The 23,072-nt window shown below is 34.4% G+C and overlaps 1 protein-coding gene across 1 annotated transcript in view; it reads right to left on the minus strand.

The window, feature by feature from the left end:
* The window catches only part of Diaph3 (diaphanous related formin 3), a 479,227-nt gene that overhangs the window by 169,670 nt on the left and 286,485 nt on the right, over positions 1-23,072 (minus strand). Inside the window, exons 23-24 of the mRNA XM_010636939.2 lie at positions 9,314-9,438; positions 1,663-1,827 (exon numbers count right to left, since the gene is read on the minus strand). Of these exons, the coding sequence (XP_010635241.1) occupies positions 1,663-1,827; positions 9,314-9,438 (290 nt within the window). The remainder of the gene's footprint in view (positions 1-1,662; positions 1,828-9,313; positions 9,439-23,072) is intronic.

Consider the following 23,072-nt stretch of genomic DNA (forward strand, 5'->3'; position numbering starts at 1 on the left):
TTTTTGGTACCAGGTATCAAACTCGGGTCCTTGTGCTTGCAAAGGAGGAAGTGGAACCACTGAGCTAAATCCCCAGCCCTGCCAAGTATTTTTAATGGCCTGGCTACATAGCTGATCCTAAGATACTCAGCCTCCAGTCCGCTAAAAGGCTGAACTGACACAGAGAAGTGCAGGGAACTGTTTGTTGAAAAACAGGTGGTCACCATAAAACTTACTGGTGAGCATAATCAATCTAGACTGACCCAAGGTCCTAGGTAGATAGAGACATGCTCATCAGGCAGGGTTCTCCCAGGGCTTAGAGGTGTCTTGTAAGAGCTAGTTAGGGCCCTTTTTTGAAATATGAAGTTATCGAGCACTCTACTCCTGCTGAAGTAATGCTTTACTGTATAATAATTTAAAGACCAATTATGATTTGTCAGAAATCATCATAAACATTTTAATATAGTAACACACAATATTTACACTCTTATAAGGAAGGAATACCTTTCCATTTTAAAAATATGGATACTCATATATGGCGGCTCAGAAAGGCAAAATAAGTGTTTACAGCCAAATGACTAGTATGGAATCCATATCTAGCTCTCAGATCTCCAACATTTGACTACTTCAAGAAAATTTTAGTGCTTCAAAACATTATGAAATTAAAAATAGTATACTGTATAGAACATGACATGTACCATTACATCATAAGTATACAAATTTTTATCTGATATGAAAAAACAATTTGAAGAAACACTGACTTCATGAAGAAAATAAAGCAGATCTGTGAATAAGATGGATTTATTATAAGAGACTGCTTTAAAATGGTAGGTTTTTATTAAAAGGCTATTCATTCCTAAGTGATTATAACCAAGTCCAACAAAGTCAAGTTTTCGTGATATTAAAAAGAACCTGTTCTTTAATCTTCTTTTTCTTTATACCTTAAAACTTTTTAATCCTCATGAACATTTGCTACAATATAGAAAGGAATTACCCACTCCTTAAAAATAACAATTTTTTCCCAGTGGAAATGTATCACCAGTTTCCTTAGGGAGGCAACAATGCCTTCTCAATTTAATATGTGTGTGTGTGTGTGTGTGTGTATGTGTATTTTTCCCCCTCATCTAATCAGCTAATACTTTTCAAAAGATCTTTTTAATGCCTAAATGAAAGGATTCCACATCAAAGACCTGACCTCCCTATTAAAGCATCTAAAGGAAACCATAGGAATGTAAAATCTATTCAAAAGAAAATCACAGGTAGCTTATTCTACAGTGCATTAAGAAAAGAAAAGGAAAAAAAGCTTCATAAGAGCCACATGAAATTTGGTAAAATTATACCACAAAAATACAAATTGATCTAAGTATAAAGAAATAAACTTCATAACCAAAACTTACTACAAAAGTGCTCTGTAATCAGCCGGGAGGGAGTCTTTATGAAGAACTTCAAAATTTGTCAGTTTTTCAATCAAAATTTTTGACTCCATCTTAATGTTGGACAGGCCAAAAGGAGAACAAACCATACATTTTTCAATAGATTTAAAATCTGAATTTTTAAAAGCTAACTTTCAACATCATAAAAGGTAGATACAGAGACAAGAGTGACATGAAGCAATGAAATAAAAAATACATGCGTATAGATAAAAAAACTTTTCAAAAAATAAATTTAAAAATTTTACCATACCATGAATGTAGTTCTGAAGTTATTCAAGTCAGTAAAAAAGTCTTCCACAGACACCTTCTTCACATCAAGGGCATAATATTCCATTATACTCTGGTACAATTTCTCCATGTTACCAAGTAACTTTGAAAGTTTCTCATATTGTTCTTTTGCACTCTTAACAAAGCTGTATTTTATAGTTAAGGTATTCTGAAATTTACAAAGTAATGTTTTAAGAAAAAAACCTATAATTCTAATATTGTAGTCTAATTTTTATTTACCATTACTAGAGCTCTAAATTTTCATTAGATAATTAGATATTTAAAGATTTAGATAATTAAAGATAATCTATACCCTAAGCAAAAAAAAAAAAATTCTATTTAATTTCTAACTTTGGCCAAATTATCAGAAAATTTAACTATTTCCATATTTAATATTTCTCTGTCATAACTGAGTTCAAGAGAAGGTCCCTTCCAATCTACTACAACATAATCTATAACATGCAGACCCTGAGTAACTGGAATAATATTGATACCAACAATACATGCATTGAGTACAATAGTTCAACTGGACAACGTGACGTAAATTTACAGCTCCTATACTTGACTGCAGTGCAACTGTGGACAAGAATTTCACTTCTTGGCCTTGACATTCTCATCTCTAAAATGGGGAGAATAATACCAGTGCTACTGTGAAAATTACAATACTAGCGTGGTTCTTAGAAAAGTGACTTTGCATGTAGATGTAAATATTAATGTTTGGTATTATAATTGCGCATTTACTCTAATCTTCATTCAGAGCTCTAAAAGCAGTAGTTTTATAAATGAATTTAAAACTTCTTATGCTATATAAGCAAAATAATGTTTTAAAGTCTTAGAAAACTTGTACATAATTCCTCAAATGCATTCATCATTAAAAGCTATGATTGTACACACAGGCAAACATGTTAAGAAATGTTGTCTTATTTATGACAACAAAGTTCAAAGCACACTGAAATTAAGTAATTTAATGTGAATGTAACAGTCACTGGCAGTAGAAAATATTATCTGAAGACACCACAGAATTTCCTTCATTGTTAACACATTGCAGATGCAGTCAGATGTAAAGTTCCACACCATATTCTGGAATTATTTATGCTCCTTTAAATTAGTACATGCAAGGAGATGGAACACACAGAGTTAAATTAAAAGTTAAAAGCCATCTTATTATTTTTGATGAAGGCAAACATGTGAACAGGCACTTAAAGCAAATAAATCTAAAACCAATAAATGGGGTTCAGGCTATGAGAGGGAAACAAAAATGTGAATGTTTATATCTAAAAATATTCTACAATTTCAAGAAAGATGTGTTCTTCTGGCTAGAGTCTTTTCTAGTTGATGACTAAATAAAGAAACTGAGGCAGAGCCTTCATTTTGAAAAAGAAAATAAGAGGCTCAGTGAGAAATGAGATAGCAGGTAACAGCTACTGAGTGAATCCAAGATGCATAAAAAGTCTCATAATTAGAGCTGAATCTCCAACAGGTACTAAGGCATCCCAGGGAATCACGACTCACCACTCTCATGTCCACTGCTGGTGCACAGGGTGTCCTTGGCCCTTATTTTCCTGTTCCCTTTCAAATGTGAGTTGCTCAGTAGTATAAGTACCATTTGAGAAAATATGACAGAAGGCAAGAATTGTCTCTGCAGCCAGGGTTTAATTATTCTTATGAAAATGTAGAGATCTCTCTGTGACACGGTTTATATTCAACTGAACACCAAAATGTCTCTCTACACTTGCTAGAATATAGATCTTAATAGGGCCAGTATTTGATACATTTATATATGATATCATTTTGTAATTCTTGGATTAGTAACAAAACGCTTTGTATGAGTCAAATCAGAAAATCACACACAAAAAAAAATCATTAAGAATAGGAGCAAACCAGACAGGTTTCCATACATGATATCAGTATTCATGAGCTACTGTAAGTAAATTTATAGAAATAAACATCACATCTGAAATGCATTCAGAAACTGTCATTTGGTTATTTGTTTGCAATGTAAAATAATCATGAAGAGCTAATAATTCCCAAAACCAGCAAAGATTTATAAATTGGTTTACCTAAATTAATCAGCCCCCACCTAAAATAATTTATGTCCCAACAGAAAATATATCTACAGGGTTTATTTGTATATTCTTCACTCCTACTTAAAGTAATATATTTTTGCCATTACTGGTCTAAACCAATCAATTAAGGACTTCGTCAAGTCTTCCTCTTTCACGATGTCTTCCTCTCACCTCCATAGCTGGAACTATCAATTCCTTTGGAATCAGGGCATTTGCAGACCCATGTACTTATCTGGAAAATCCTCAGGCATATTCTTACTCCTTGACCTCTAAGGAAGGGCATTCTATTCTAACTCTTTGGTGGGGTTTTGCTCCTGTTCTAATTTCTGGCAAATGTCACCTCTTGCTGTCTGTTCATTCTTGGTTCCATTAATTATATGAAATTTAGCCATCTGCAATGGGATTAGTGCCAATTACTTATTTCACCCTAGTACTATTGTTCTTAAACTCAGTTGGGTAAGGTAACAAGTATCCTCAAAAACAGTCTGATGAAAAGCCATGGAACCTTTAGTCACAAAATTGCACGTATCTATGTATATGGACACATATACATCTAATATCATGTTTATAATTAACAGAGTCCCTGAAAAGTGTTTATCCTGGACAACAGGTTACAATCACTACTGGGTAAGTGTCACTATTCTGCCCCTATTAGTGCTTCTTAGGTTTTACGGTTTTAATAATAGGCAATTTACAAATATAATCTTATTCTCACACCTGGGAACACACACATTCTCAAAAAGCCAACTGGTAAACAGATTAAAATAAAGCAAAGACTTAAAATTTTTTTTTCAGGTAAGAATCATAGGTAATGAAACATTAGAAATAGGTCTGTGCACTCTTATAAAAACAGTACAATTTTATTAAAAGATGTGAAGGAAAAGATGACCAAGAGCCAGAACCATAGAAATGACATAACTTTGCTCTAATGCTAGTGAGCTTTTAAATTAATTTTGTTATCATTATTATGAATAAAACAATTTGCTCCCAAAGGGAATGAAGTGGAGCTTTGAATAACTGGAATTACCCAGAAGAATGGTAAAATTCTGATTAAACCAAAACAATTTTGGAAATAGCCTCGTTAATCCTTCAAAGTCTAAAATGACTTCCTGACAGGATGGAATTACTGGTTACATGAAGGAGGCACACTATTTTAGTACTGATAGGCTAATCTTTCACCAAAGGATGATGAAACAGCAGGCTCAACAGGCAGATGTAAAACAGACCAAGAATCACCATCACCAAAAGGGAAAACAAGCAGAGCTGTGTCCCTGTGCTAAGTGCTGAAGTCAGTAGTATCTAGTCTTTAATTTTTGCTTTCACAGCATTAAGTTTTATTTTTGTAAAGAGCTTCAGAAAAAATGTAAGATACTCAACAAATTAAGCATCTGATAAAACTCACTGCAAAAATATTGATATATATTCCAATTACATGAGATGTTGAGAAATTTCTTGTATTTATTTATTTTAGCTTTATCAAAAGTAAAGAGAAATTCTCAATGATTTCCACATCACTGTAATCTTCCCATTGGGAAGATGTATAACAACCAGATCTGTGTTCACATGCATTGAACCACAAGTATCCAGTGTTGGCCAACTAAGGAGCATTACTTAAATTTGGTACTCTTGTCTTGGTGTGCCAAATAGAATAGCACTAATGCCCAAACTACCTCCCACAAATAGGTTCCACATATACTGTGTTCTTAACTCATATCTTCATTATTGTATTTCTGCCATCAAAGATGGTCATTACTTCCATTAATTCACCAGCTTGAATCAGTCTTGTATGCTTTATAACTTCGACAGACCTTCTTAACACTTCTGATCTAGCCACCCATTCAGTGAGCAATTACTGTATTTCAAATATTCTTCTAGGCACTAGAAAAAACTACTTAAAAAGATAAAGTTCCTGAGGCTATGAAACCCATATCCTAGAAGTGGAAGACATTCCCATTCTAGTAAATAAGTAAATAAATGTGATTTCGAGTTACTGATATTTTATAGAGTGATAAATGCTAATATGAATGAGGTAGTCAGGGAAACCTTCGCTAAAAAGTAAGATTAATACAAGTGAGGCATGATAACAAAAGAGTAGAGAGCACTCAGTTGTAGTATAGTATTTTCTTGTAAGTGGAATAAAACTTCAGAAAGTGAAAGATCATTGTATACTTGAGGCTTCAGAAAGGATAAGGACGGTATTTAACTTAAATCTTGAAGTTCTGTTAAGAATGGGTTTAGGGGAAGAGAATTACAAAAGAATAGAAAAGAAAGGGATGAGAAACACAAGATTAGCTCAAAAGACGAAAAATCTACTACAGTAAAACATTCAGTTACCCAATTTCCCACTCTTCCAAATAGGCCATGTAGTATACAGGTTTATATCTCACCTGTTCCAATTTTCTATTTTACTTCCAAGCCACAGTTCCATTAAAGGAAAATATTTTAAAATCTTTGCCTGTAAAATGCTATAGTTTGCACAGCAAAAAAATATTACATTTACACTTGTATTTAGTTTTTCAACGAATGTACTGGGATAATTTAGCATCTAATGAGTAACCTCATAAGGGCCTAAAATACTGCTTAATAACAAAAAAGAAAATGTGAAAATAAAGTGGGATTTCAATGAAGAAATTTACAAAATATAACATGGGAAAGAGTCAAGTAATGTGTCATATAACTTATAACAAATATAAAAATACATAAATGTCTAGCGAAATGTTTCTTTTCCCTGAAAGATTCAAGGGCAAAGAACAAAAAGGAAAGTGCTTGTACAAAGAGAATTTCAAGAACACGTTCTAAGATCTAGTTTTATTTTCCTTAAAATAAGAAAAACTACAGAATTTAAAGGTCAAAAGGAAAAGACAATGCATGACAATAACTCCTGGCTTTTCAGTTTCACACTGCTAAGAATTTAATAAATATACTACCTCACATATAATTGTTTACATAGGACAATACTGGTTACCCAACTTTGAATTTGTGCTACACAGCTTTTAAGTAAGTATTTACTGTGGAAATATTCAACACTAATTACAATTCTAACCAGGCTTAGCAACTGGAAAATAATAATTATTATGAAAAAGTCAATGATATATGAAATAGCCGTTTGTGCCTTTTAAACATTGTACTAAATTTAAACTTTTATATTAAGAAATAGATGTACAGAGTAAGCATGCACTGGATGAATAAAAACATAATATACAATAATTGAATGCTATTAGTGAAATTTCATTACAAGAAAATTGTGTCTTCATAATTCAAAACAATTCAATTAACAGATTATTTGATACTTCACTAAATCTTGGTTGTTTGATGTAAATATGTACTTGGGAAAGATGCATCTTTAATGAAATAATGCAGATATACTTTCAGAAGTGCCTCATGAACTAAGCATTTGATATGTGCTTCAACCAATAAGCAGTTAAATATAAAACACAAACAACGTTCGACTGTTAATAATAAACTTTAGTTAATATACTTTTATTCATTGCATTTTAGCTTCCATTTTCCAAGATCTAAGAGGCTCACAATTTGCCATTTTAATAAGATCTGCAAAAATGCATTTAATATTCAAAATCTGACTTGTTGTCAGTCCTAATTAAAGTAAACAAAGTCTTGCAATGAATGAATTTAATTACTTTGAAACTAGTATGTCTAAGATGAAAAGCAAATGAGTGCAATCTAATCTCAGCAAAGAATATTTATGATTATAAGCTTTGTCAATAGCAAAGTGCACCAAACTGTTCATATATCTGACTTCCAAGAGATACATGAATGCTAATCAGTTCATTAGAGGCTTCTAGGTTGTGATATTTAGTGACAGGATATAGTAGCTTTCTTGTCCATGGAATGTAATTGTACTCAGAATGAAAAATTGTTTCCAACAAAGCATCATCCTTCCTGTTGCTGATTTCCTGCTGGCTGCTTTTTATGAGCTGCATACCTTTCAAGAAGCTGACAAATTCAGCTTCTCTTGTCCTATGAATACAAGTACAGATATGTTCTTAGATCGTCAGCTGAGCTGGATTCTGTAACCCCTGCTCTAACCTCAGAATTCATGTTAGTTAGACAAACCCGAGCTTCATAATTAGTGCGATCAGAGTGTAATATCAAAGCTATATGTAAAAGGCTTTCCTAAAATGCCTTCTGTCTGTAGTAAACAATAACAAGTACTTACGTTAAAGATACTTAATGATAAACTATCACAAATGGACATTTTAACATAATAAAATGAGAAGAGGCGAAGAATGATGAAATTGGTATAACCCTGCAATGATATAAATTTTTTAAAAAAAGCATATTTTGTTAAATGAGAACGTAGGGCAAAATATATTTTTGATGGATAAATGTAGACTTTTTTAGTTCAAGAAGGATAAAAGAAACCTCAGTATAGTCATAAAAGGCATCCTCCCTAATAAGGAACTGGGTGGGTAGAAAAGATACAAAAGAAAACAAACACATTAGCCTGAACTGATTATTGCTAGAGTGCATTTTACGATATCTCCCAACAGAGACAGTGAAGGAAGCTCAAACTGAACTAATTCATAATTAAGATGAAAGCATATCTATGACAAACCAAATAATAATTCTTTGATTCACAAAATTTCAAGGGAGTGTGCTCACTTCAGCAGCACATATGTTAAATTTCAAGGGAGAAGATGTGGAAAGAGGAAAAGTAGTCATTTTATTTCAAATACCTCAGTTTAGAAAATTAGGAGTTGCTATTTATAAGAGCTTATTTTAGAAATGAATTATCCTTTCATACAAAATTCAGATATCCATATGGGATTTTAATAATGAATTGTAATAATACTTCACTGCAAAACCAAAGTTACCAGTCTCTACTGTCATACAATGGTTTGCAAAGTGGCTCAACATTAGTTTCAGGAAATAAAAAAGAATTTATTACACTTCAGTAACTCATTAGAGATTAACCTGCAAAGTTAATGATAGCAAAGATAACTGGATAACAAAGAAACCTTCAAATAACAAATTTTTAAATCAAATAGGACACAAGCCCCGAGTTATTAATTTATATATGCATTTGTCAGTATTCGGGGTTTGGAAAATACAAACAGGAGCAGTGATTACATTAGTTTCAATTTTGATTTTGGAGCTATGTAATATTCCTACAGGAAATATTAAATTTGTATTTCGCATGAGTTAATTTCTAATATATACCAACACTTAAAGCTGGCTAGTCACATTGTGAATTTATGAAATCTGTATGTTTCATGAAACATCCCAAAAGAATATAACTCCCATTATAAGTTTATGCTCAAACTTCCTCAAAGTGAGATTTAATATCCTTTGTCATGAACATCAGAAGGAAATAGGCATATGGAAGGCAAAAGATGGGCGAACATACTATTATCCAATTAGAAAAAAAGCAGAGAAATAAATAGAAATAAATAAAACTTTAATTTCCCTGCTAGAAGGCAAAGGTTAAAATTTCTACAATGTGGCACTACAGATTGGTCTCTGGTTATGCAAATACACTTAAAATAATAAATGAATTATAAATCCAGTTGACTAGTGACTTAAGCTATTCAGATACCAAAAGGATATGGACATCTTTGTCACAAACTTGTCATGCAAGTCCTCAGGAGGGGGAAAGGTTTCCAAATCTTTCTCAAGCTGTTGAAGCTGCCTTCCCATCTGCTTCAAATTCTTTTCCAGCGTTTCTACAGAGACTAAAACAGAGTATATTAAATGTCTTGAAAGGACAAAATTATAATATATAAGAAGTAAAACAATCTAGAAACAAAGCATTTGTGAAAAACCTCATAGTATAAGAAAATTTGTTATTAAAAAAAGTTGAATTTTAGTTTTTTTAACCTTTTGCTTTGAAATCCAGTTATAAAGGAAATTCAGTAATAAATGCTTTAAAATATAAGACAGAATTTAAGAAATGCCCATTGAAGAAATAACTTTTATTTAAAAATAGAGTAAATGCCATGAAATAATCAGTTATTTAGATAGAGCGGCAAATAAAATTCTAAACATATTCAGTTAATTAATAAATTAGTGATCACATTCTCAAATATAGTGTTTAATGAATCCAATGACTGAACTCTCCAGAGAGACATAGATAATAGTTATTTGTACCTAAAAAGTGATGATATTTCAACCTTTTGGCTTCTAAAAGGAAGCCAGCCTAATATACACATACATACATATATACATACATACATACATATATATATATATAGTCTTATTAGTATTATTACTTCTCATGTATACCTTTTCTGTGCTTTTTAAAATTGAGACAAGGTTAGGAGTGTAACTGAGTGGTAGAACACAAGTTTAGATGCATGAAGCCTTGAGTTAGCACCAAGCACCAATTTAACAGAGACACAGACACAATAACTTAAATAACGGATTGTATGACGAGTTTCCATTAGGTTAGCATTTGCTGTGTTAATTATATCCTGCTGTACACTGCTCAGAGTGGCAACATTAATTTGCTCTGTTACACTCTTCCACTTTTATGTCTGCCAGTCAGTTACCTACAACTAAGACTTCTATTTGATTAGACCTACAGATTTCATTTATTCTTTTCATTTCCAGATGATTATTTTGCTTATTTCAAAGTTCTCTTTCTGCATTACAGAAAAGATTCCTTCCTTTTGCTCTTTCAGTCTGTTTGATCTTTCCTCCAATGTCTCATTAGCATTTCCTTTATCGTTTCTCAAGAAATCTTACAGGTGGGTGACTTGGTTTTATACTTCTTAAAAACTTCGAAACTTTTGATTAAATAATGGTTAAAGCATATAAACATTTTGAAGTAGGTAAATTTGTGCTCAGAGAAATTATAAGCCATACATCTTCTTCAGATTAGGTTGAAGAGTTAGCAGTATACAAGTAGTAAAATAGTAGTAGTAGTAATAATTATTTCCATAGAAGTGATCATTAAAATAACAGCAATAACAGCAGCTGCACTTTACTTAGTGTTTACGTATGTCAAGTATTGTCTTAAATTTTCCATTAATCCATTTAATCCTCACAAGAATACCATGAAGCAGGTACTGCTGTTACCTCCAGTTTACAGTGAAGAAACTGAAACTGGGCAGTAATAAAGGTCAAACAACTAACAAGTGGCAATGCTAGAATCGCAGTTGGGCAGTTTCATTCTACACCTTATTTTTAACTAGTCTGCTATCTAAAAATAAATTACAGAAATTATCACTGTTTTCACAGCTCTACCTCCTTATCAGTATCACCATTTAAATGAGAAAAATAAAGTGGTTTCACAAAACTGGTTTCCCTACATTCTAGCCTAGTGCAACCACAAGTAATCCACAGATGACTAAACCTAGTGGAAAGGTGCTCTGTGCGTTCTGGATGGATGAATGCATGGACAGTCAGATATAGAAATGCTACATTTTAAAAAGAAAATGCATATTTAAAGTAGTAGCCCATTGTTGAACAAAACCACATATTTAATAATGACTTAGTCTGCTACCAAATTAGGAACATCTAGGGAAATGTCAAACACCAGTCTAAGGGACTCTCATGACAAAAAACACACAAGGAGAGTGTCAGTCAGGAACATGGATTATTTTCATGTGACCCCAAATGCACTGCTTCATACAAACTAATTCTTCAACACCACTTAGGTTTCCTACAATTCAACTTAATTCTGACATGAATCAGAGTTAATATCACTCTATAGGTATAAAGCATCAGTCCCACCAAACTGCCCTCATTTCTAATGCCATATACTATCAATATCTCTGAATGACTGGCTATAAATTTGAGGATTCTCAGATCCCTCCACCCTGAAGTTTCATAATTCACTATATGTAACTCACAGCATGCTGGAAAGTTGTACACTTGTATAGATTTAATATAAAGGGTACAACTTGTAAATAGCCAAAGGGAAGAGATGCATAGTACAAAGAATGGGGTGAAGGGGATGGCACAGACCTTTTATGCTCGCTGTAGGCACACCACCTTCCCAGTGCATTCCTGTGCTCAGCAACATAGAAGCTCCCTTGAACTTTTTGTTTCATAGTCTTTATGGAAGTTGCATTACTAGGTATTAATAATTAAATCATTCTGATTCACAATTTTAACTCAATCTCCTTGGAGGTCAGGGATAGGCTGATGGTTCTAACACTTTCATCTTATGTTTAGTACCTCTGGAAACCGTTTCCCATCGGATGAAAGGCTTATACCTTTCCCAACTCTTTAGGCACCAGTGGGTTAGGAGCTACTTTCTCTATGATCTGAAGCAACTGCTCCTGGGCTCATTTTCTACATCTGTGAAATGATAAGAGTCCTATCTCATATATTTACCTCATAGATCATAAAACCCTATACTACAGAATGAAAAAAACTTTGAGAAAAACATATGGTTTTTCTTATTCTTAGGACTAAGCAGTGATAAAGCTCAAATATCAAAATAAGTTATACTTAAATCATAGGGAAAATGAACTTGCCACTCACCACCATTGCACCATTGCACCACCAAAGCAGGAACAGTACATTGTGGAAATCAGTCTAACAAGAGTTTCTATTTTCAAGAGCAAAATGTTAGGAATGTTGGGGACATATTCAAACATTTAAAGTCAACATCATCAAAAGAAAGCTATCATTAGAATGGTTCTTGTGGTTACTCTACAGATGGAAATCTCACTAAGGCATTTCTTATACTTTATGAACAGTGTCTGATTACATTATATTTAAATGTAATTGAACAACCTCTCGTTGCTGGTTTTTAAATATGCCCCAAAGCACATTTGGAGGAAAGAAAGGAATATATGAATTCCAGGCTAATAAAATATAATGTTCAAAGCCATTTGAAGGGTAAAACTAAAGAGCATTTTAAGAATCCCCTTGGTGTTTTGTTTTTCAGTAATTATTATTTTCATAAACAATTCCTTCATGTATCATCAAATATAATTTTAGCCACACTTCATGTGTCAAGTTCTTTGAGGGAAAGTCACTATTATCTTTTTTACTAGGAGTTGCAACTAGATCAAGGAGTTTTAAATTGCATTCTCAAAGAAGTGTTAATTTACTAGTGCACTTGTCTGTGACCTGTGTGTGAATTTTTTGGTTCATCTTGGCCACATTATTTTTGTTCAAGAAATTAACCTTAACCCTGTTCATTGTTTAGAAGAAAAGAAGAAAAATAATAAAACAGCTATCACCAAACAGAGGTGACTAAGCTATTTTAAGGCAATTCTAACTTTTACATTTTACTCAGATAATATTCAGCCATATGGGATGCCTCAATCATTACAGACATATGTCTCTCGCCCTCAACCAGACTATGCATAATTTCCACAACTCAGTGGCCAGAAGAATCACAAATTATTTCCTGTATCAGTAGCTTGCTAGTTCTGTTTCCCTCTCTAAGCCTCAGATCCAAGGAATGACGCCCCACTCATTTGATTTGACAAACAATACTGTGTTCTTCCCGCACTTGGACACTACTCAATTCGGTGGGAACTTTTATTTCTTCTCTGATCACCTACGTTTTTTTCCCCAGTACCTTCTCCACACTGTACTTTGGGTTGTCCAGAAAATTAAGATGTCACTTCCCTGTCTGAAGCATGCCAGTGAACGGGCCACAGAGGACCTGAGCTCCTGAACAAGGCCCCATCCACAACCTGGTTGGCTCTGCCTCATGTTCTGCGGCAACTCCCTATCCAAACAACATACAGTTTATAGTTCTCCTGCACACATCCCACTTCCTCTTGAACCTGTGCCTGGAAATAACTATTTCTATCTGCAGTGCCCATACCACCCTGGATTACTCCCATTCATACTTTATATTCAACAAGAGTCAAAACCCCAGCAAGTCCTCTGGTGGAATGCCCTTCCTACCCATAGTAACTGGTAATTATCTCTATCTCTGCCAGTACTACATTCACATTTATCTTTGTATTTGTCTTTTGCTCCCAAATTGCTGCACTTCCTTAAAGAATTATACCATATTTCATTCATTTTTATACCTTTGATTACATGACAAACTACAGACACTCAAATGTTTGTTGTAGTAATGAATTTTGGATATACCTTTAATTGCTCATGATGAAAGCATTAAGAATAAAATGTGAAAATATATTAAATATCTAGGTCAACAAAATTTAAGACAGATTTTTCTTAAGTGTTTTGTTATTATGATAATTATATGCTAGCAGTGCTAAAGAAGCTTTAGAATAAAAGTTAAAACCACAACTATAAATATTTAAATATGAAGCAATCACGAATACAGGTTTGCTAGATAACATGGCCTCTAATATTTAGTTAGTTATGATTTCGAGTAAAAAAAACCAGGAGAGAAGAAATCACATACATTTAAGTAATCTTTATAATTAAAAAATAATCCTTTGTGAACACCACCTGGAGGTGTTGATCATCATTTCATAATGAGCTTACTGAGAAATACCACATTCATTCTTACATATCATGATACAATACAGTGAAACTGATTTCTTTAAAGAAAGCTTAGACAACAATTTATTACCACCAGATAATTTAAACATTCAGAGTAAATTAATCTTCTTACACCAATAGAAAAAAATGTTTTATATGGGACACTTTTTAATTTTGGATTGCCAACAAAATAATTTTTGCTAGACAACTATAATAATAAAGGCATATTTTAAAAAGTCATGTTCATAAAATCAAGTGTACAAGATGGAGAAAAACCTCAGCAGGATTTTTAAAAATGCTGAATATCAAGTAGGTCTACAAAAAAACCCCTAAATTCTAGAATATCCTTATAAAAGCACTAGGATAAAAACATGCAAAACTAAAATAAGACTGTAAAAAAACAAAGCCATGAATTGAGAATAAATTGCAACTTGGTTCAAAATGGCAAAATGTCAACTGAAAGAAGCAATGCTAAGTGAGTGCCAGTCATCCTCACTAGGTATACCTTCTTTTATTCAGGTTTTTCTTTCTTCCTACTATTGATTACATTTTACAATGTGCAGTCCCTAATTAATTAGCTGTGTTAAATGCAATGAGGGCTTTATTTGTGATGTTTTCACATCATATTGCAAAAGAACTGTCCATATTTGCTAAGAGACCTGCAAAAAGGAAAGGGAAAGGCAAATAGAATAGGGAATACCATCCAACTAAAGACCTCCAGTCTGAACTCTTGCAACATTTCACCCACCACAGGGAGAAAGAAGCAGCCTTGTCCTCTACAGCTATGAAGAGGGTACAGAGAAAAGACAGCTTTTAGAAAAGAACTGTATTATGCAAGAAATCAATCTAAAAGGAAACCATGTTTACCTGTACAAATTTGAGAATTTCTTTAGACAAAGAAGATACTTAAGTATAAGGTGAATAAAAAATACATAAAAGAGATGTTTAAAACAATAGGCAAAACATTCCCTCTAAAAGTTCAAAACAATTTTGTGTGCAAAATTAGACTGATGCTACCAATTTGTAATGCTTTCTATGGCAAATACTAAGCATACACTAACTGCCTTTCAACTGAGATTAGTATCCATAGGTAACACTGGACACCACGTCAGCCTCACAAATCCTGGAACATATATCTGGCTTTGAAAAGTTACATTTTTTTCTCCTGCCTCAATCTATCTTTGGTGTTTAGTAGTCATCTCAATACTTACATTTTCAACTTAGAACTTGTCTGTTTCCTTGAATTAGCTCCCACATCTCAGGAAATGAGCTGATGATTACACTTACTTCTCTTTCTCTCATATCACACACGCCTGAGCACAGAGCTAATCTTGTTTATCCCAGCTTCAAAATACATTCATTTTCTAAGTACCTTTTACCAACCTAGCTGTCTCCATACTTAAAATGGTCTACAGTGTCCTATATCATCCATTACCTTCACGATCTTAGCTATTATGTTTTTCTTTCCTCTGCCAGCTTCAATTTCACTTTCAAAACTTGAGGCCTCACCTTCTTCTTCCCCCTACCTAGAATGTGCTCTTCTCCAATACCAATCTAAAACTGAAACCTATCTTACCCCAGCATTCAGAGCCAGCCATCTGAAATGACACTGACTTCTTTCTATGCTTTATGTTCTAAAACCACCAACCAAAAGGTAAACTTGAAGAAAGCACAGGTTGTACTTTGCTTCTGTGCTCACTGTTCTATCCAGTACCAAAAATGTGCTGCAATAGAAGAGGAGTCTTCTGGGACAGAAGGAACTGCAGGTGAAACAATGAGTGAAGGAATCTTCAAGTCACTCATAGTCAAGTCTGATCCTTGGTAATACAAGTTCCTAACACAGTGTCTGCCAAGCAGTGAGAGTGATTCCTGAACTTTTTTTGAAAACGTCCATTCCTTGTAAATCAAAACTAATAAAAACTGATTAATGAGTACTAATTCTTTCTTCTATAAGGAATGTACTATAGTTTGAACGACAGTTGGTAAAAAAAAAAAATGCCACTACATTAACAGACATATGTGCAAGACAGAAAGGTTTCTCTACTGATCAATTTTAAATCTATACTAGATGACCTCTTCTGAAGGGAAAGGAAAAGGTAACTCTACATCACATTTCTTTAGGTTTTTCTATAAATGCGAATAAATACTGTTTTAGATGTTTCTATTATATACATCATGTATCTTAAGTTAACTCCAATTTCTATACAGTACTCTTGAATAATTTCAGGCTGAAAAATACGCATTTTAAGTAGCATAAACTCCAGAAAGAAAAATTCAAAGTGGTCAAAGAGTTGTTATAGCCTAGTTGTTTTTAAAGGTTGTTTAGAGGGAAACCTTTCTTTTTTTGGTGGGGTTGGGATGCGTGTGCGGGTTTTACTTTGTAGTTCATGCTGGCCTTGAACTATGTAGCCCGAAGTGGCCTCAAATTATAGGTAATCTTCCTGCCTCAGCCTACAGAGCACTGGGAATATAGGTGTATACAACCACGCCAGGCCATAAGAACTTTGTAAAAAATTTTAATGTTAAAGTTCAGAGTATGAAATAAAAATAGAATGTTTCAGGCTGAAGCAGAGGAAAAACGATCCATTTTCCAAATTTCATTCTTCACGCTCATCAGTACAATGCATAGAAATGCACTGACTTTTAACTTACAACCTGTGTAATTTTCTCTATACTACTTTCAACTTTTAGAAAAAATGCAACCCTTTCTAATGACATAAATCTATAAAATTCCTTGTACAATCTGAAGTTTGCATAAGTTTTGGAATCTTTTCAAATAATATCTGACAACAATACATACTGAAATTTATAATGATACACTAGTCCCACAGTCACATTTATTTGCATTATTCATGACTGCACAGGTAAGCATGTGTGTCAATAAAAAGTAACCACTGAAAAATAAGGGCAGCAACAACTAAGTGTAGAGAGTATTTACAAGGGGCTTAGTAGGCATTTTTCAAGCTTCATAAATACTTATACATATTAACCTATTTAATTCTCATGACAAACCTCTGACTTTACTACCATTGTCTCCATTTTATAGGTTAGTAAATTGAGTCCTGACAGAATGAGGGACTTTTAAGGTTATACCTCTAGTTGGAGGTTTGAATCCCAGCTTTCTTGCTTCAGAGACACCCTCCCTGAACAACAGGCTTGCCCATCATACAGTGTCTCTACAGTCTAAAATTATGACCATATTTTTTTGTTTCTGCCAACTAAAATGACTTATTAGGGCTATTCAAGGTATGTTGCCTGTCAATGCAAAATTCCTTAAATTCAGAAGCATAAGTGACTTTCAGTTTTAAATGGTTTAGTATTTTCACATGACAGAAGAAAATGGTATTTCATGAGCTTATCAATGATGGCCCTTAAAAACCAAACCATTTCATACTTTAATGATAAATGTTTTCAGGATATCTGTATTAGAGCAATGACCTTGAACTGACTCAAAATACTCAAAGATGGGGCCACCTGCATGAAGTTGTGGGAATAATGACAAAGATGACTGTAGTGAGATGACTAGTGTCCCCCTAACATGCTCATATTCCCAGAGCCTCAAAATGTGACTTATGCCAGGGGTGGAGATACCTGCCTGTAATTCCAGAACTGTAGAAGGCTGAGGCAAAGTGACTACAAATTTAAGCATAGTCTGGGTAGTGAAGTGAATACCTTGGTTACTTTTCTCATTGCCAGGAAAAAATACCTGACATCCACAAGTTTAAAGGAGGAAAGGTTTATTTTAGATTATACTTTGCAGAAGTTTCAATCCATAGTTGGCTGGCTCTAAGGCATGGTGGAATGGCAGAAGGGCATTGCAGAAAAGAAATAGTTCATGGCATGGCAGGCAGAAGACAACAGCAGCAAGCAGGAAGCACCAACCAGCCATCCTGACTCCTCCCTTTATATTCATGAAGGCTGTAAACGTACTAATTGGAGCCACCTACACTCAGGGTGGAGCTTCCATTATCCCCACCAAGAGCTATGCTAAACTAGTTAGTGGACTAATCCATACACTCTTAATCGCAGTATCACACCATTAATCCACATTCACACACCCTAGATCCAGCCACCTCCCAAAAGCACCACCTATGAGTGTCTAAGGCTTTCACAGGATATCTAGATATAAGCCATAGAAGTGAACCTGTCTCAAAATAAAAAGGAAAAAAATAAAGAAAGTGGGGCTGGCTGGGGAGATAGCTCAGTGTGCAGACTCTGGATTTAAGCCCCAGCACCTGGGGGGAAAAATAGGAAAAGAAAAAGGAGGAGGAGGATGGCTGGCAGCCACTAGAAGTTAAAAGGGAAGCATAGATGGTTTCTCCCTCAAGGCCTCCAGAGAAACTAACTATATCCTGACTTCACAGTTTTGGTTTGGCTTCTGAAACCAGATTTTGATTTCAGAATTCTGGTCTCCCGAAATGAGAGAGAATTAATTTCTATTATTTAAAGGCACCCAGTTTGTGGGAATTGGTTATGCCAGCCTAGGAAACTAATTCAAGATCTCCAGGAGCCCTTAATACAGTCTGGTTTCTGGGAACAGGTGACGATTCTGCCTGCAGCAATGAATTAGCTCCATGCTTCTTCCCCCAATAGGTTACGTGTCAACCAAGTCACCAGAGAGATTCACTCCCATAATATGTTTCCTTCATCTCCTGCTTAAGTGTCATTGTAAATACAGAGTAGCAAGTTAAGCCATCCTTCAGAATGCACTATTCTGAAATTTTCATTCATCTACTTTGTTTGCAATTTTCTACTTCATATTGGAAACTGAGGTGTAGTAAATATTGCTTCACAGCCAGCAGCTGGAGAGCTCTCAGACCTTGTTTGTCACTGTTGGTACTGTCCTGTTACCTGATGTTAGCTGTGGCTCACAGGTGATTCTGACAGAACTGCTGGAGCAGCTACTTCAACTCTGCAGTTGGCCCAAAATCTACAAACACTGTAAATTGTTAGTTTCTTGAAAGATTAAGGCAGTATTGATGTTACTTTCAGTCTGTTAACCTCCAAAAAGATATAGAGGTCTTCCTGATGCAGTTTTCTTCTTCATCATCATCTATCAGCCCAAGAAGCTGCAGACTCGGGAAATTCTCCTCGCTTGGTATCTCAGAAAGCAATCTTCAGCTGCAAGTGCTTCCTCCATGGCCGGTGTTCTTCAATGTCACTCTCCAGAATCTTTAATACTTCAAGTGACTTTCACCATGCTCTTTCTATTACACTATGCTGTCCTCCAAAGCATTCATATTTGCACTCACAATCTTATATCCAATTCTCTAGTTTAAACATTTGATACTAACTCTATACAGATAGTTCTTGGAAATAAACTGACAAAATTTATATACGTAGCCCCTTACTAGTACACTGTGTCTACATTGCACCATAAATATTCATCATAAGTGCTATGATTCCCTTGGAAAGAGTGCACATGCATCTTCTCATGCTTTTGCATTAAAAATATTAAAGATTAATATGCAATGTATATGTACCAATTTCTCAAGATGAATGTAATTATTATGTATCATAACTATACTAATCAAAAAAGAAACAAAAAAGTGTTAATTCGGGTAGGAGGTTTAGCTAAGTAGTGCTACCACCTGCCTCACAAGCACAAGGACCCGAGTTTGATCCTGAATACCAAAAAAAAAAAAAAAAAAAAACCTGGCAATTTGTTGAAAGTAAAATTTTGCATATTTTATGATTTTGACAAGTATATGTAAATTATACATTTTAAAAATAAATTTACCTTTTATTATATTTGACCGGCATTAATACTTAAATTATTTTATATTTCCTAAGTACTTGATTGAGTCATCACAGAAAATAAAAAATAGATCACTGAGACATAAAACAGGCATCCTAGGGTAGCTTACTGAATACAACTTTTACACTACAATCTATCTGTAGCGCTAGTGCTGCACAGCTCAGAGATATCAAATAATCACACTGTTTCCATAGGACTGTGAACAACTGTAAAGAGATAATTCAAAGTGTTACTACCTTTTATCAATTAGCTGGTTATATTAAAGTTACATCTAGTAAACTGTCAAAAAAAGGGAAAAGTAGAAAATATATGTATACACAGATATAATAAAAGAAAAAGACAAAAAAAAAAAGAGTACACTGCAGTATAAATGAATGAATTCTAAAGTGAAATTTAGGCAATGTCATAGGCTTAACCCTGAAATTAAATGTTAAAGCTTATAATTATATTTAGAGTGTGTCAATGTTTCCTTATACATCTACTAATTCAGATGCCATATCAATTTTAAAAAATTGAGACATACATATAATTACTTAAAGTCACCAGATAATAGTTTGTAGAAGAACTTTTGATATTCCTAAACTCATCACTAGTGCATGTCCTACAATGCAGGTCTATCACTGCTTCGTCTACTCATCTGATAAAGTAAAAAGTTACTCAGTGGAACTACTCTATGGCCAAAAAACTTCAAGCAAACAGGAAAAATGTCTTAGCTTAGTATATTAATTTGCTAGGCCTGCTATCACAAAAACAGCACAGATGGGAGGCTGAAAGCAGTGTCTCTAACCTTTTTGCTACCAGGGACTGATTTTGTAGAAGAAAATTTTTCCACAAACAAAGGAAAAAGGAATGGTTTGCGGGATGATTCAAGTGCCTTTTGTTTATTGTGGACTTTATTTTTATTATTATTACATCAGAATTCATAATGAAATGATTATAAAACTCACCATAATGCAGAATCAGTGAGAGCCCTGGGGATAGTGGGAAACACTGGCCCCCAAAGTGTATTAGTATACTCCAAATATCATTTTGGCTGCTGTCTCTATGAAAAACCCCACCCTGCTTCACAAAGATAGGATGTTGGAAATGGAAACAGGCTTTCAGTGCTGTTGTGGCAATCTCAGGATATTCCACCTTCATATTAATCCAGAATGTAGAGAAATACAAACTTTTCTCACAGTTTCAGAGCCACCATCATTTGCAATCTCAAATATCTGACAGTCCATCGTGTTCCAGCATGGACCAAGTCGATTCACCTGGATTTATTTGCACACAGGTCACAGACCATTCCCTTCCAGTTCAGGGATCTTTTGTGGTTGGGAAGTAATGTTCAAACTCTTTTGAAAGCCGAGATAGGTAATCATGTACCAGTTGGAGGGAAAAAAAAAAATCTCTTTCAAAATGTCTCTCAGTATTTTAATCATATCAAAAATCTCAACATTCATTTCTATGCTTCATAATTCCAGTTGGGCTTTGAATGAAAGTCATTTTATCTGGTGACTTGAACATAGCTGTCATTCTCCCCTGAAATAACAGATTAACTTTGTTGAGCAAGTTGAATATGCCAAACAAGTGAATTTTTGGACCCAGTCTGTGTTGCTGGTGGTGACTTCTTTTTAAAATTAATCTTATTGGTATATTTGGGGTATACAATATAATAGCATTCATCATTGGAAATTTGCACCTTTACATAATCTATCTCGGTTCTTATTGATTTCCCCATTCCCCTGGCTTCCCATCAATGCCTCCATCCCTGCCTATTTACGAAGATTTTGTTTCTATTTTTTCATTTTGTTGAATCTTTTTCTAAAAGAAAACTGGAGTGGCTCTCATAACTCAAAAACTCTGGCTAGTGTTCTACCTTTAGAAAGTCATTCATTTCTGTGTATGAGAAGATGTGTATCTGTGTCCACCTCCTCATAGAGTTGCACAAACAAACATGAGTTAAAGACACGTACTTGAATGTGATTGATAATTGTAACCACATTTTGCAAAATGTTGTTTAGTTCAGTTAGCATTTTTTGGCTAATCAGCATTTCTCGATGGATGATACAGTGCTCAGACTCAATTCAGAAGTGACCTCTTTGATTTGAACAGCGAAATCAGAAAACCAACTTGTCATGGCACTGCTCGATCTGCGTACAAACTGACACAGAATGACCAATTCCGTTTTCCTAATATGCAACTGTTCAAAGACCTGTATAGTTCTATAGATATGGTGATGATTGGCAACAAAAATGCCAAAAACATCTTACATGTCCTCCTGAAAAATATACTGCAAAAACAAGCAATGTTGCCTCCTTGTCAAGATTGGTAGCCTTGTCAACCTGGACTGAGTACAGGAGTGCCTCACTGATCCTCTCTAATGTTCCTCAATATCCTCTGCTATTTTATCAATTCCAGTTATAGTGCAGTTTGAAAGAGGAACATGTGCCTCCTTTTGAATGGCAGCCTAAAAGTTCATGACAAATGTCCTCAGCAGCAGGCAGGATCATCTCCTCACTAACAGTAAAGTGTTTCTTCACTTTAGCAACACATATAGCCACTTTAAGAATGATACTCTTAGCCGCGCACAGTGGCACACGCCTGTAATCCCAGCACTCAGGAGGCTGAGGCAGGAGGATCGCTGTGAGTTTGAGTCCAGCATGGGCTACATAGTGAGTTCCAGGACAGTCTCACCTACATAGTGAGACCCTGTCTCAAACAAACAAACAAACAAACAAACAATAAAGCAAAAAGAACAACAACAAAAGAATGATACTCTTAGTGCAGACACTTTTGATGAAGTGGTGGCCTGCAATTATTGCTTCAGCTTTCCATGTTCACTTTTTTCCTTTTCCTTTGGAGACACCAAAGCCTGGTCTTTTAATTCAGAGTGTCTGCTCTCAGTGTGGCAAAGTACTGTAATTCTGAAGGTTTCATGGCCTTGCTAGTTACATAGCATTTGCTACATATACAAAGTAGGCTTGGAGAAAGTGAATTACCTATTGCAATAAACTTATACTTTAAACAGAACTCTTGGTATTTTCTTCTAAATGCAGCTTTATTTTGTTGGTAGTCCTAGAATCTTCTGCTATCGCATTATTGGGTCTTTCCCTTTTTCAAAAAAGCTCTCCAGTAACATTTGTCTGTTACCCATTTTGACTAGGGTTAGCTTGTGGGCTTACCAAAACTGACAGA

Source organism: Fukomys damarensis, unplaced genomic scaffold (assembly GCF_012274545.1).
Source record: "Fukomys damarensis isolate Sample0158 unplaced genomic scaffold, DMR_v1.0_HiC HiC_scaffold_38, whole genome shotgun sequence".
In the NCBI taxonomy this organism is placed as follows: domain Eukaryota; kingdom Metazoa; phylum Chordata; class Mammalia; order Rodentia; family Bathyergidae; genus Fukomys; species Fukomys damarensis.